At 44.4% G+C, this 13,513-nt stretch overlaps 1 protein-coding gene across 2 annotated transcripts in view; it reads left to right on the top strand.

The window, feature by feature from the left end:
* Window positions 1–13,513, top strand: part of LOC106577378 (polymerase (RNA) III (DNA directed) polypeptide A) — a 69,917-nt gene that overhangs the window by 16,391 nt on the left and 40,013 nt on the right. For both annotated transcript variants that reach the window (XM_045687468.1, XM_045687464.1), the window contains exons 14-17: window positions 450–588; window positions 1,138–1,302; window positions 1,814–1,986; window positions 3,429–3,540. In XM_045687468.1, the coding sequence (XP_045543424.1) occupies window positions 450–588; window positions 1,138–1,302; window positions 1,814–1,986; window positions 3,429–3,540 (589 nt within the window). The remainder of the gene's footprint in view (window positions 1–449; window positions 589–1,137; window positions 1,303–1,813; window positions 1,987–3,428; window positions 3,541–13,513) is intronic.

Here is a 13,513-nt window from a genome sequence, read left to right as displayed (position 1 = left end):
TCCGCCATGAATGACTCTGTTGCCAGTCTGCCATGAATGACTCTGTTGCCAGTCTGCCATGAATGACTCTGTTGCCAGTCCGCCATGAATGACTCTGTTGCCAGTCCGCCATGAATGACTCTGTTGCCAGTCCGCCATGAATGACTCTGTTGCCAGTCCGCCATGAATGACTCTGTTGCCAGTCCGCCATGAATGACTCTGTTGTCTGTTGTTAGCCCATGACTCTGTTGTCTGTTGTTAGCCCATGACTCTGTTGTCTGTTGTTAGCCCATGACTCTGTTGTCTGTTGTTAGCCCATGACTCTGTTGTCTGTTGTTAGCCCATGACTCTGTTGTCTGTTGTTAGCCCATCACTCTGTTGTCTGTTGTTAGCCCATCACTCTGTTGTCTGTTGTTAGCCCATGACTCTGTTGTCTGTTGTTAGCCCATGACTCTGTTGTCTGTTGTTAGCCCATGACTCTGTGGACAGGGAAGCAGATCTTTGGTCTGATCCTGAAGCCCAGTAAGGCCTGTCCAGTCAAGGCCAACCTGAGGACCAAGGGGAAACAGTACAGTGGCAAAGGAGAGGACCTCTGCAGCAACGACTCCTGTGAGTTCCTCCTCATGCCTCTCTAGTGTCTTCATCCATACAATACATATCATCTGATTCAATTATTCAGATCGAAATATAATTGTATTACTATAATCAGATTCAACTATTCTGATTCATTATTCCAAAACTATGACTCTGTCTCTTTGTCTCTCTCTCTTTGTCTCTCTCTCTTTGTCTCTCTCTCTCTCTGTCTCTCTCTCTGTCTCTCTCTCTGTCTCTCTCTCTGTCTCTCTCTCTGTCTCTCTCTCTGTCTCTCTCTCTCTGTCTCTCTCTCTGTCTCTCTGTCTCTCTCTCTCTCTCTGTCTCTCTCTCTCTCTCTCTCTCTCTCTGTCTCTCTCTCTCTCTGTCTCTCTCTCTGTCTCTCTTTGTCTCTCTCTCTGTCTCTCTCTCTCTTTGTCTCTGTCTCTCTCTCTCTTTGTCTCTGTCTCTCTCTCTTTGTCTCTGTCTCTCTCTCTCTCTTTGTCTCTGTCTCTCTCTCTCTGTCTCTGTCTCTGTCTCTCTGTCTCTCTCTCTGTCTCTCTCTCTCTCTGTTTCTCTCTCTGTCAGTCGTGGTGATCCAGAACAGTGAGTTGATGTGTGGTACCATGGATAAGGGCACGTTGGGCTCTGGCTCCAAGAAGAACATATTCTACATCCTGCTGAGAGACTGGGGGCAGCTGGAGGCAGCCAACGCCATGTCTCGCCTGGCCCGCATCGCGCCTACATACCTCTGTACGTCCACCGCCGCCCGTACTGACATGTTCTCTACTGTTAATACTTCAAAGATGCTTTACTGAACTGCAGTATACTGATGCTGTACTGTGATATAATGCTATATAGTGGTAATGTACTGTAGGTTTACATCCCTTTATGATAATGCTTTGAACATGCTGTACTGTGATATAATGCTATATAGTGGTAATATACTGTAGGTTTACATCCCTTTATGATAATGCTTTGAACATGCTGTACTGTGATATAATGCTATATAGTGGTAATGTACTGTAGGTTTACATCCCTTTATGATAATGCTTTGAACATGCTGTACTGTGATATAATGCTATATAGTGGTAATATACTGTAGGTTTACATCCCTTTATGATAATGCTTTGAACATGCTCAATACTAACGGCGTTCTCATACTTTACAATGCTTGTTTTAGTTTGCTCGTTTTAGTTTTCCCGTTGCACCGCATTTGGCTACAGTGTGCCCTACTGAACATGACCGTTATAAACCCTTGCAGCCAATCGGGGTTTCTCCATCGGTATTGGTGACGTGACCCCAGGCCAGGGTCTGTTGAAGGCCAAACAGGACCTGCTGGATGGAGGCTATGCCAAGTGTGACGAGTACATCGAGGCACTGAAGACTGGCAAACTGCAGCAACAGCCAGGCTGCACGGCTGAGGAGACGCTGGAGGTACACCCTAGACTAGATAACTCTTAGCTTAGTCACTTTTCTCAATTTGATGTTGCAGGATTCACTGATGAGGAGACCATGGAGATACTATAAACACAAGATAACCAATCAGATTAGTAGCCTTTTACATTTCTGAAGTCAACTGGAGCCTTTCAGTGGTGTTTTTTGCAAAAGGATATAGTTAAGCACGATGATGACGTCTCCTTTCACCTGAGGCCTGTCTCTGTCTTTACCTCAAGCTTGGTCCAAACTGAATCAATCCCCCACCCCCCTTAAACTACCTGATATTTCTGGTATCCACAAATCAAACACCCCCCTTAAACTACCTGATATTTCTGGTATCCCCAAATCAAACACCCCCCTTAAAATACCTGATATTTCTGGTATCCCCAAATCAAAAACCCCCCTTAAACCAGCTGATATTTCTGGTATCCCCAAATCAAACACCCCCCTTAAACCAGCTGATATTTCTGGTATCCCCAAATCAAACACCGCCCTTAAACTAGCTGATATTTCTGGTATCCCCAAATCAAACACCGCCCTTAAACTAGCTGATATTTCTGGTATCCCCAAATCAAACATCGCCCTTAAACGAGCTGATATTTCTGGTATCCCCAAATTAAACACCCCCCTTAAACCAGCTGATATTTCTGGTATCCCCAAATCAAACACCCCCCTTAAACCAGCTGATATTTCTGGTATCCCCATGAGCTTTGTCTATTGTCTGGCTGATGTCTGGCGCTCCTTCTAGACCAGCTACTGTATCTATTGTCTGGCTGGTGTCTGGCGCTCCTTCTAGACCAGCTACTGTGTCTATTGTCTGGCTGGTGTCTGGCGCTCCTTCTAGACCAGCTACTGTATCTATTGTCTGGCTGGTGTCTGGCGCTCCTTCTAGACCAGCTACTGTATCTATTGTCTGGCTGATGTCTGGCGCTCCTTCTAGACCAGCTACTGTATCTATTGTCTGGCTGGTGTCTGGCGCTCCTTCTAGACCAGCTACTGTGTCTATTGTCTGGCTGGTGTCTGGCGCTCCTTCTAGACCAGCTACTGTATCTATTGTCTGGCTGGTGTCTGGCGCTCCTTCTAGACCAGCTACTGTATCTATTGTCTGGCTGGTGTCTGGCGCTCCTTCTAGACCAGCTACTGTATCTATTGTCTGGCTGGTGTCTGGCGCTCCTTCTAGACCAGCTACTGTATCTATTGTCTGGCTGTCTGGCGCTCCTTCTAGACCAGCTACTGTATCTATTGTCTGGCTGGTGTCTGGCGCTCCTTCTAGACCAGCTACTTTAGTCTGGTGGCCTTTTGAAAGCAGGTAGCTCATCATCTCTGCTTCAGACTGATGTGAGGAGGAGAGATAGCACTTTCTTTTTTAATGGTGGGTCGGTTTTGGAGGTTTATCTATTATCTGTGGTTTAGAGTGATAATGATGTGTCTCTCAACAGGCCCTCATCCTGAAGGAGCTATCTGTTATCAGAGACCATGCCGGCAGCGCCTGCCTCAGAGAACTGGACAAAACCAACAGTCCTCTGATTATGGCTCTGTGTGGCTCCAAAGGTAGGTCAACTAACCAGTCCTCTGATTATGGCTCTGTGTGGCTCCAAACGTAGGTCAACTAGCCAGCCGCGGAGGTTTAAATGCTGCCTTTACCACACACACACGGTCACACACACGGTCACACACACACATGCATTAATCACATGTCAGGAGCTCTGCTTGTACCCGCTTCTAATAATAAGGACTAACTGGTTCTTATTCACTTCAACTAAGACTTCCTGATTCGCTCTGATTTTATTGGCCTTTAGAGCGCTGTTGTCATGGGAACAGCTAGGCTATACTCTTAACGTTTGTTATATTGATTATTAGGGGTAGTACTGACCTGTAGCTGACCTGTATGCTAATATAGCCATTATAATTGCCTTATTTCATTTTTTCCCTGCTTTAGGCTCTTTCATTATCTGTTTATGGTAGGATGTACAGTATAGTTTATAGTCCAGGACAGAAAACTATGCTCAATGGAGATTCTCCACAGATTTCAAAAGCTTAGTCTGTCCGGGAAACCAGCCCATGGGTTTAAGACTGGGGTCGGCGACAGGCTGCCCGCGGGCCAAAACCGGCCTGCAACATTATTCTTTTTTTTTTAAATGACTGTAAAATCAACAGGAATTGAGCAAAAAAAATATTTTAATTTAGGAAATCTGTTCCCAAGTATTCCAACGAATGAAGAAAAAAATAGACGTGTTCAAGGTATGATATTATTTGGGGTCTTAGTTGTCAATTTGCAGTGTTCAAAATTATTATAATTATATTCCAGCCCCCCCGACCATTCACTCTGACAAAAATCAGCCCCCAGGGCTGAATCTAGTTTCCCTACCCCTGGTTAAGGTAAATTAGTTAGTGTAATGGTAATGCCCTTAAATCCTTTTCTCATCATGTCTCTTCTCCCTGCTGTAGACTCATCAACATCTCTCCATCATTATGTCTCTTCTCCCTGCTGTAGACTCTCATCAACATCTCTCCATCATTGTCTCTTCTCCCTGCTGTAGGCTCATCAACATCTCTCCATCATTATGTCTCTTCTCCCTGCTGTAGACTCTCATCATCTCTCCATCATTATGTCTCTTCTCCCTGCTGTAGACTCTCATCATCTCTCCATCATTATGTCTCTTCTCCCTGCTGTAGACTCATCTCTCCATCATTATGTCTCTTCTCCCTGCTGTAGACTCATCTCTCCATCATTATGTCTCATCTCCCTGCTGTAGACTCACATCTCTCCATCATTATGTCTCATCTCCCTGCTGTAGACTCATCAACATCTCTCCATCATTATGTCTCTTCTCCCTGCTGTAGACTCTCATCAACATCTCTCCATCATTATGTCTCTTCTCCCTGCTGTAGACTCTCATCAACATCTCTCCATCATTATGTCTCTTCTCCCTGCTGTAGACTCTCATCAACATCTCTCCATCATTATGTCTCTTCTCCCTGCTGTAGACTCTCATCAACATCTCTCCATCATTATGTCTCATCTCCCTGCTGTAGACTCATCATCATCTCTCCATCATTATGTCTCATCTCCCTGCTGTAGACTCATCAACATCTCTCCATCATTATGTCTCTTCTCCCTGCTGTAGACTCTCATCATCTCTCCATCATTATGTCTCTTCTCCCTGCCGTAGACTCATCAACATCTCTCCATCATTATGTCTCTTCTCCCTGCTGTAGACTCTCATCAACATCTCTCCATCATTATGTCTCTTCTCCCTGCTGTAGACTCATCAACATCTCTCCATCATTATGTCTCTTCTCCCTGCTGTAGACTCATCAACATCTCTCCATCATTATGTCTCTTCTCCCTGCTGTAGACTCTCATCAACATCTCTCCATCATTATGTCTCTTCTCCCTGCTGTAGACTCTCATCAACATCTCTCCATCATTATGTCTCTTCTCTCTGCTGTAGACTCATCATCTCTCCATCATTATGTCTCTTCTCCCTGCTGTAGACTCTCATCATCTCTCCATCATTATGTCTCTTCTCCCTGCTGTAGACTCTCATCATCTCTCCATCATTATGTCTCTTCTCCCTGCTGTAGACTCATCAACAGCTCTCCATCATTGTCTCTTCTCCCTGCTGTAGACTCTTTCATCAACATCTCTCCATCATTATGTCTCTTCTCCCTGCTGTAGACTCTCATCAACATCTCTCCATCATTGTCTCTTCTCCATGCTGTAGACTCTCATCGTCTCTCCATCATTGTCTCTTCTCCCTGCTGTAGACTCTTTAATCAACATCTCTCCATCATTATGTCTCTTCTCCCTGCTGTAGACTCTCATCATCTCTCCATCATTATGTCTCTTCTCCCTGCTGTAGACTCTTTCATCAACATCTCTCCATCATTGTCTCTTCTCCCTGCTGTAGACTCATCAACATCTCTCCATCATTATGTCTCTTCTCCCTGCTGTAGACTCTCATCAACATCTCTCCATGTCTCATCTCCCTGCTGTAGACTCTCATCAACATCTCTCCATGTCTCATCTCCCTGCTGTAGACTCTCATCAACATCTCTCCATCATTATGTCTCATCTCCCTGCTGTAGACTCATCAACATCTCTCCATCATTATGTCTCATCTCCCTGCTGTAGACTCTCATCATCTCTCCATCATTGTCTCATCTCCCTGCTGTAGACTCTCATCAACATCTCTCCATCATTATGTCTCTTCTCCCTGCTGTAGACTCTTTCATCAACATCTCTCCATCATTATGTCTCTTCTCCCTGCTGTAGACTCTCATCAACATCTCTCCATCATTATGTCTCTTCTCCCTGCTGTAGACTCTCATCATCTCTCCATCATTATGTCTCATCTCCCTGCTGTAGACTCTAATCAACATCTCTCCATCATTATGTCTCTTCTCCCTGCTGTAGACTCATCAACATCTCTCCATCATTATGTCTCATCTCCCTGCTGTAGACTCTCATCAACATCTCTCCATCATCATGTCTCTTCTCCCTGCTGTAGACTCATCAACATCTCTCCATCATTATGTCTCATCTCCCTGCTGTAGACTCATCAACATCTCTCCATCATTATGTCTCTTCTCCCTGCTGTAGACTCATCAACATCTCTCCATCATTATGTCTCTTCTCCCTGCTGTAGACTCATCAACATCTCTCCATCATTATGTCTCTTCTCCCTGCTGTAGACTCTTTCATCAACATCTCTCCATCATTGTCTCTTCTGCCTGCTGTAGACTCTCATCAACATCTCTCCATCATTATGTCTCTTCTCCCTGCTGTAGACTCTCATCAACATCTCTCCATCATCATGTCTCTTCTCCCTGCTGTAGACTCATCAACATCTCTCCATCATTATGTCTCATCTCCCTGCTGTAGACTCATCAACATCTCTCCATCATTATGTCTCTTCTCCCTGCTGTAGACTCTCATCAACATCTCTCCATCATTATGTCTCTTCTCCCTGCTGTAGACTCTCATCAACATCTCTCCATCATTATGTCTCTTCTCCCTGCTGTAGACTCTCATCAACATCTCTCCATCATTATGTCTCTTCTCCCTGCTGTAGACTCTCATCAACATCTCTCCATCATTATGTCTCTTCTCCCTGCTGTAGACTCTCATCAACATCTCTCCATCATTATGTCTCATCTCCCTGCTGTAGACTCATCAACATCTCTCCATCATTATGTCTCTTCTCCCTGCTGTAGACTCTCATCATCTCTCCATCATTATGTCTCTTCTCCCTGCTGTAGACTCTTTAATCAACATCTCTCCATCATTATGTCTCTTCTCCCTGCTGTAGACTCTCATCATCTCTCCATCATTATGTCTCTTCTCCCTGCTGTAGACTCTTTCATCAACATCTCTCCATCATTGTCTCTTCTCCCTGCTGTAGACTCTAATCAACATCTCTCCATCATTGTCTCTTCTCCCTGCTGTAGACTCATCAACATCTCTCCATCATTATGTCTCTTCTCCCTGCTGTAGACTCTCATCAACATCTCTCCATGTCTCATCTCCCTGCTGTAGACTCTCATCAACATCTCTCCATGTCTCATCTCCCTGCTGTAGACTCTCATCAACATCTCTCCATCATTATGTCTCATCTCCCTGCTGTAGACTCATCAACATCTCTCCATCATTATGTCTCATCTCCCTGCTGTAGACTCTCATCATCTCTCCATCATTATGTCTCATCTCCCTGCTGTAGACTCTAATCAACATCTCTCCATCATTATGTCTCTTCTCCCTGCTGTAGACTCATCAACATCTCTCCATCATTATGTCTCATCTCCCTGCTGTAGACTCTCATCAACATCTCTCCATCATCATGTCTCTTCTCCCTGCTGTAGACTCATCAACATCTCTCCATCATTATGTCTCATCTCCCTGCTGTAGACTCATCAACATCTCTCCATCATTATGTCTCTTCTCCCTGCTGTAGACTCTCATCATCTCTCCATCATTATGTCTCTTCTCCCTGCTGTAGACTCATCAACATCTCTCCATCATTATGTCTCTTCTCCCTGCTGTAGACTCATCAACATCTCTCCATCATTATGTCTCTTCTCCCTGCTGTAGACTCTTTCATCAACATCTCTCCATCATTGTCTCTTCTGCCTGCTGTAGACTCTCATCAACATCTCTCCATCATTATGTCTCTTCTCCCTGCTGTAGACTCTCATCAACATCTCTCCATCATCATGTCTCTTCTCCCTGCTGTAGACTCATCAACATCTCTCCATCATTATGTCTCATCTCCCTGCTGTAGACTCATCAACATCTCTCCATCATTATGTCTCTTCTCCCTGCTGTAGACTCTCATCAACATCTCTCCATCATTATGTCTCTTCTCCCTGCTGTAGACTCTCATCAACATCTCTCCATCATTATGTCTCTTCTCCCTGCTGTAGACTCTCATCAACATCTCTCCATCATTATGTCTCTTCTCCCTGCTGTAGACTCTCATCAACATCTCTCCATCATTATGTCTCTTCTCCCTGCTGTAGACTCATCATCATCTCTCCATCATTATGTCTCATCTCCCTGCTGTAGACTCATCATCATCTCTCCATCATTATGTCTCATCTCCCCGCTGTAGACTCATCAACATCTCTCCATCATTATGTCTCTTCTCCCTGCTGTAGACTCTCATCATCTCTCCATCATTATGTCTCTTCTCCCTGCTGTAGACTCATCAACATCTCTCCATCATTATGTCTCTTCTCCCTGCTGTAGACTCTCATCAACATCTCTCCATCATTATGTCTCTTCTCCCTGCTGTAGACTCATCAACATCTCTCCATCATTATGTCTCTTCTCCCTGCTGTAGACGCTCATCAACATCTCTCCATCATTATGTCTCTTCTCCCTGCTGTAGACTCTCATCAACATCTCTCCATCATTATGTCTCTTCTCCCTGCTGTAGACTCTCATCAACATCTCTCCATCATTATGTCTCTTCTCCCTGCTGTAGACTCATCAACATCTCTCCATCATTATGTCTCTTCTCCCTGCTGTAGACTCTCATCATCTCTCCATCATTATGTCTCTTCTCCCTGCTGTAGACTCTCATCATCTCTCCATCATTATGTCTCTTCTCCCTGCTGTAGACTCATCAACAGCTCTCCATCATTGTCTCTTCTCCCTGCTGTAGACTCTTTCATCAACATCTCTCCATCATTATGTCTCTTCTCCCTGCTGTAGACTCTCATCAACATCTCTCCATCATTGTCTCTTCTCCATGCTGTAGACTCTCATCGTCTCTCCATCATTGTCTCTTCTCCCTGCTGTAGACTCTTTAATCAACATCTCTCCATCATTATGTCTCTTCTCCCTGCTGTAGACTCTCATCATCTCTCCATCATTATGTCTCTTCTCCCTGCTGTAGACTCTTTCATCAACATCTCTCCATCATTGTCTCTTCTCCCTGCTGTAGACTCTAATCAACATCTCTCCATCATTATGTCTCTTCTCCCTGCTGTAGACTCATCAACATCTCTCCATCATTATGTCTCTTCTCCCTGCTGTAGACTCATCAACATCTCTCCATCATTATGTCTCTTCTCCCTGCTGTAGACTCTCATCAACATCTCTCCATCATTATGTCTCTTCTCCCTGCTGTAGACTCTCATCATCTCTCCATCATTATGTCTCTTCTCCCTGCTGTAGACTCATCAACATCTCTCCATCATGTCTCTTCTCCCTGCTGTAGACTCTTTCATCAACATCTCTCCATCATTATGTCTCTTCTCCCTGCTGTAGACTCTCATCAACATCTCTCCATGTCTCATCTCCCTGCTGTAGACTCTCATCAACATCTCTCCATGTCTCATCTCCCTGCTGTAGACTCTCATCAACATCTCTCCATCATTATGTCTCATCTCCCTGCTGTAGACTCATCAACATCTCTCCATCATTATGTCTCATCTCCCTGCTGTAGACTCTCATCATATCTCCATCATTATGTCTCTTCTCCCTGCTGTAGACTCTCATCATCTCTCCATCATTGTCTCTTCTCCCTGCTGTATACTCTCATCATCTCTCCATCATTGTCTCTTCTCCCTGCAGTAGACTCTCATCAACATCTCTCCATCATTATGTCTCTTCTCCCTGCTGTAGACTCTCATCAACATCTCTCCATCATTATGTCTCTTCTCCCTGCTGTAGACTCATCATCATCTCTCCATCATTATGTCTCATCTCCCTGCTGTAGACTCATCATCATCTCTCCATCATTATGTCTCATCTCCCTGCTGTAGACTCATCAACATCTCTCCATCATTATGTCTCTTCTCCCTGCTGTAGACTCTCATCATCTCTCCATCATTATGTCTCTTCTCCCTGCCGTAGACTCATCAACATCTCTCCATCATTGTCTCATCTCCCTGCTGTAGACTCTCATCAACATCTCTCCATCATTGTCTCTTCTCCCTGCTGTAGACTCTTTAATCAACATCTCTCCATCATTATGTCTCTTCTCCCTGCTGTAGACTCTCATCATCTCTCCATCATTATGTCTCTTCTCCCTGCTGTAGACTCTTTCATCAACATCTCTCCATCATTGTCTCTTCTACCTGCTGTAGACTCTAATCAACATCTCTCCATCATTATGTCTCTTCTCCCTGCTGTAGACTCATCAACATCTCTCCATCATTATGTCTCTTCTCCCTGCTGTAGACTCTCATCAACATCTCTCCATGTCTCATCTCCCTGCTGTAGACTCTCATCAACATCTCTCCCATGTCTCTTCTCCCTGCTGTAGACTCTCATCAACATCTCTCCATCATTATGTCTCATCTCCCTGCTGTAGACTCATCAACATCTCTCCATCATTATGTCTCATCTCCCTGCTGTAGACTCTCATCATCTCTCCATCATTGTCTCATCTCCCTGCTGTAGACTCTCATCAACATCTCTCCATCATTATGTCTCTTCTCCCTGCTGTAGACTCTTTCATCAACATCTCTCCATCATTATGTCTCTTCTCCCTGCTGTAGACTCTCATCAACATCTCTCCATCATTATGTCTCTTCTCCCTGCTGTAGACTCTCATCATCTCTCCATCATTATGTCTCATCTCCCTGCTGTAGACTCTTTCATCAACATCTCTCCATCATCATGTCTCTTCTCCCTGCTGTAGACTCATCAACATCTCTCCATCATTATGTCTCATCTCCCTGCTGTAGACTCATCAACATCTCTCCATCATTATGTCTCTTCTCCCTGCTGTAGACTCTCATCATCTCTCCATCATTATGTCTCTTCTCCCTGCTGTAGACTCATCAACATCTCTCCATCATTATGTCTCTTCTCCCTGCTGTAGACTCATCAACATCTCTCCATCATTATGTCTCTTCTCCCTGCTGTAGACTCTTTCATCAACATCTCTCCATCATTATGTCTCTTCTGCCTGCTGTAGACTCTCATCAACATCTCTCCATCATTATGTCTCTTCTCCCTGCTGTAGACTCTCATCAACATCTCTCCATCATCATGTCTCTTCTCCCTGCTGTAGACTCATCAACATCTCTCCATCATTATGTCTCTTCTCCCTGCTGTAGACTCATCAACATCTCTCCATCATTATGTCTCTTCTCCCTGCTGTAGACTCATCAACATCTCTCCATCATTATGTCTCTTCTCCCAGCTGTAGACTCTCATCAACATCTCTCCATCATATGTCTCTTCTCCCTGCTGTAGACTCATCAACATCTCTCCATCATTATGTCTCTTCTCCCTGCTGTAGACTCTCATCAACATCTCTCCATCATTATGTCTCTTCTCCCTGCTGTAGACTCTCATCAACATCTCTCCATCATTATGTCTCTTCTCCCTGCTGTAGACTCTCATCAACATCTCTCCATCATTATGTCTCTTCTCCCTGCTGTAGACTCTCATCAACATCTCTCCATCATTATGTCTCTTCTCCCTGCTGTAGACTCTCATCAACATCTCTCCATCATTATGTCTCTTCTCCCTGCTGTAGACTCTCATCAACATCTCTCCATCATTATGTCTCTTCTCCCTGCTGTAGACTCTCATCAACATCTCTCCATCATTATGTCTCTTCTCCCTGCTGTAGACTCTCATCACATCTCTCCATCATTATGTCTCTTCTCCCTGCTGTAGACTCATCAACATCTCTCCATCATTATGTCTCTTCTCCCTGCTGTAGACTCTCATCAACATCTCTCCATCATTATGTCTCTTCTCCCTGCTGTAGACTCTCATCAACATCTCTCCATCATTATGTCTCTTCTCCCTGCTGTAGACTCTCATCAACATCTCTCCATCATTATGTCTCTTCTCCCTGCTGTAGACTCTCATCAACATCTCTCCATCATTATGTCTCTTCTCCCTGCTGTAGACTCTCATCAACATCTCTCCATCATTATGTCTCTTCTCCCTGCTGTAGACTCTCATCAACATCTCTCCATCATTATGTCTCTTCTCCCTGCTGTAGACTCTCATCAACATCTCTCCATCATTATGTCTCTTCTCCCTGCTGTAGACTCTCATCAACATCTCTCCATCATTATGTCTCTTCTCCCTGCTGTAGACTCATCAACATCTCTCCATCATTATGTCTCTTCTCCCTGCTGTAGACTCTCATCAACATCTCTCCATCATTATGTCTCTTCTCCCTGCTGTAGACTCTCATCAACATCTCTCCATCATTATGTCTCTTCTCCCTGCTGTAGACCTCATCAACATCTCTCCATCATTATGTCTCTTCTCCCTGCTGTAGACTCTCATCAACATCTCTCCATCATTATGTCTCTTCTCCCTGCTGTAGACTCTCATCAACATCTCTCCATCATTATGTCTCTTCTCCCTGCTGTAGACCTCATCAACATCTCTCCATCATTATGTCTCTTCTCCCTGCTGTAGACTCTCATCAACATCTCTCCATCATTATGTCTCTTCTCCCTGCTGTAGACTCTCATCAACATCTCTCCATCATTATGTCTCTTCTCCCTGCTGTAGACTCTCATCAACATCTCTCCATCATTATGTCTCTTCTCCCTGCTGTAGACTCTCATCAACATCTCTCCATCATTATGTCTCTTCTCCCTGCTGTAGACTCTCATCAACATCTCTCCATCATTATGTCTCTTCTCCCTGCTGTAGACTCTCATCAACATCTCTCCATCATTATGTCTCTTCTCCCTGCTGTAGACTCTCATCAACATCTCTCCATCATTATGTCTCTTCTCCCTGCTGTAGACTCTCATCAACATCTCTCCATCATTATGTCTCTTCTCCCTGCTGTAGACTCTCATCAACATCTCTCCATCATTATGTCTCTTCTCCCTGCTGTAGACTCTCATCAACATCTCTCCATCATTATGTCTCTTCTCCCTGCTGTAGACTCATCAACATCTCTCCATCATTATGTCTCTTCTCCCTGCTGTAGACTCTCATCAACATCTCTCCATCATTATGTCTCTTCTCCCTGCTGTAGACTCTCATCAACATCTCTCCATCATTATGTCTCTTCTCCCTGCT

This window comes from Salmo salar, chromosome ssa01, assembly GCF_905237065.1.
Source record: "Salmo salar chromosome ssa01, Ssal_v3.1, whole genome shotgun sequence".
NCBI classification, from domain to species: domain Eukaryota; kingdom Metazoa; phylum Chordata; class Actinopteri; order Salmoniformes; family Salmonidae; genus Salmo; species Salmo salar.
Note: the sequence above shows the minus strand (reverse complement) of the source record. Positions and strands in the feature narration are given on the sequence as shown.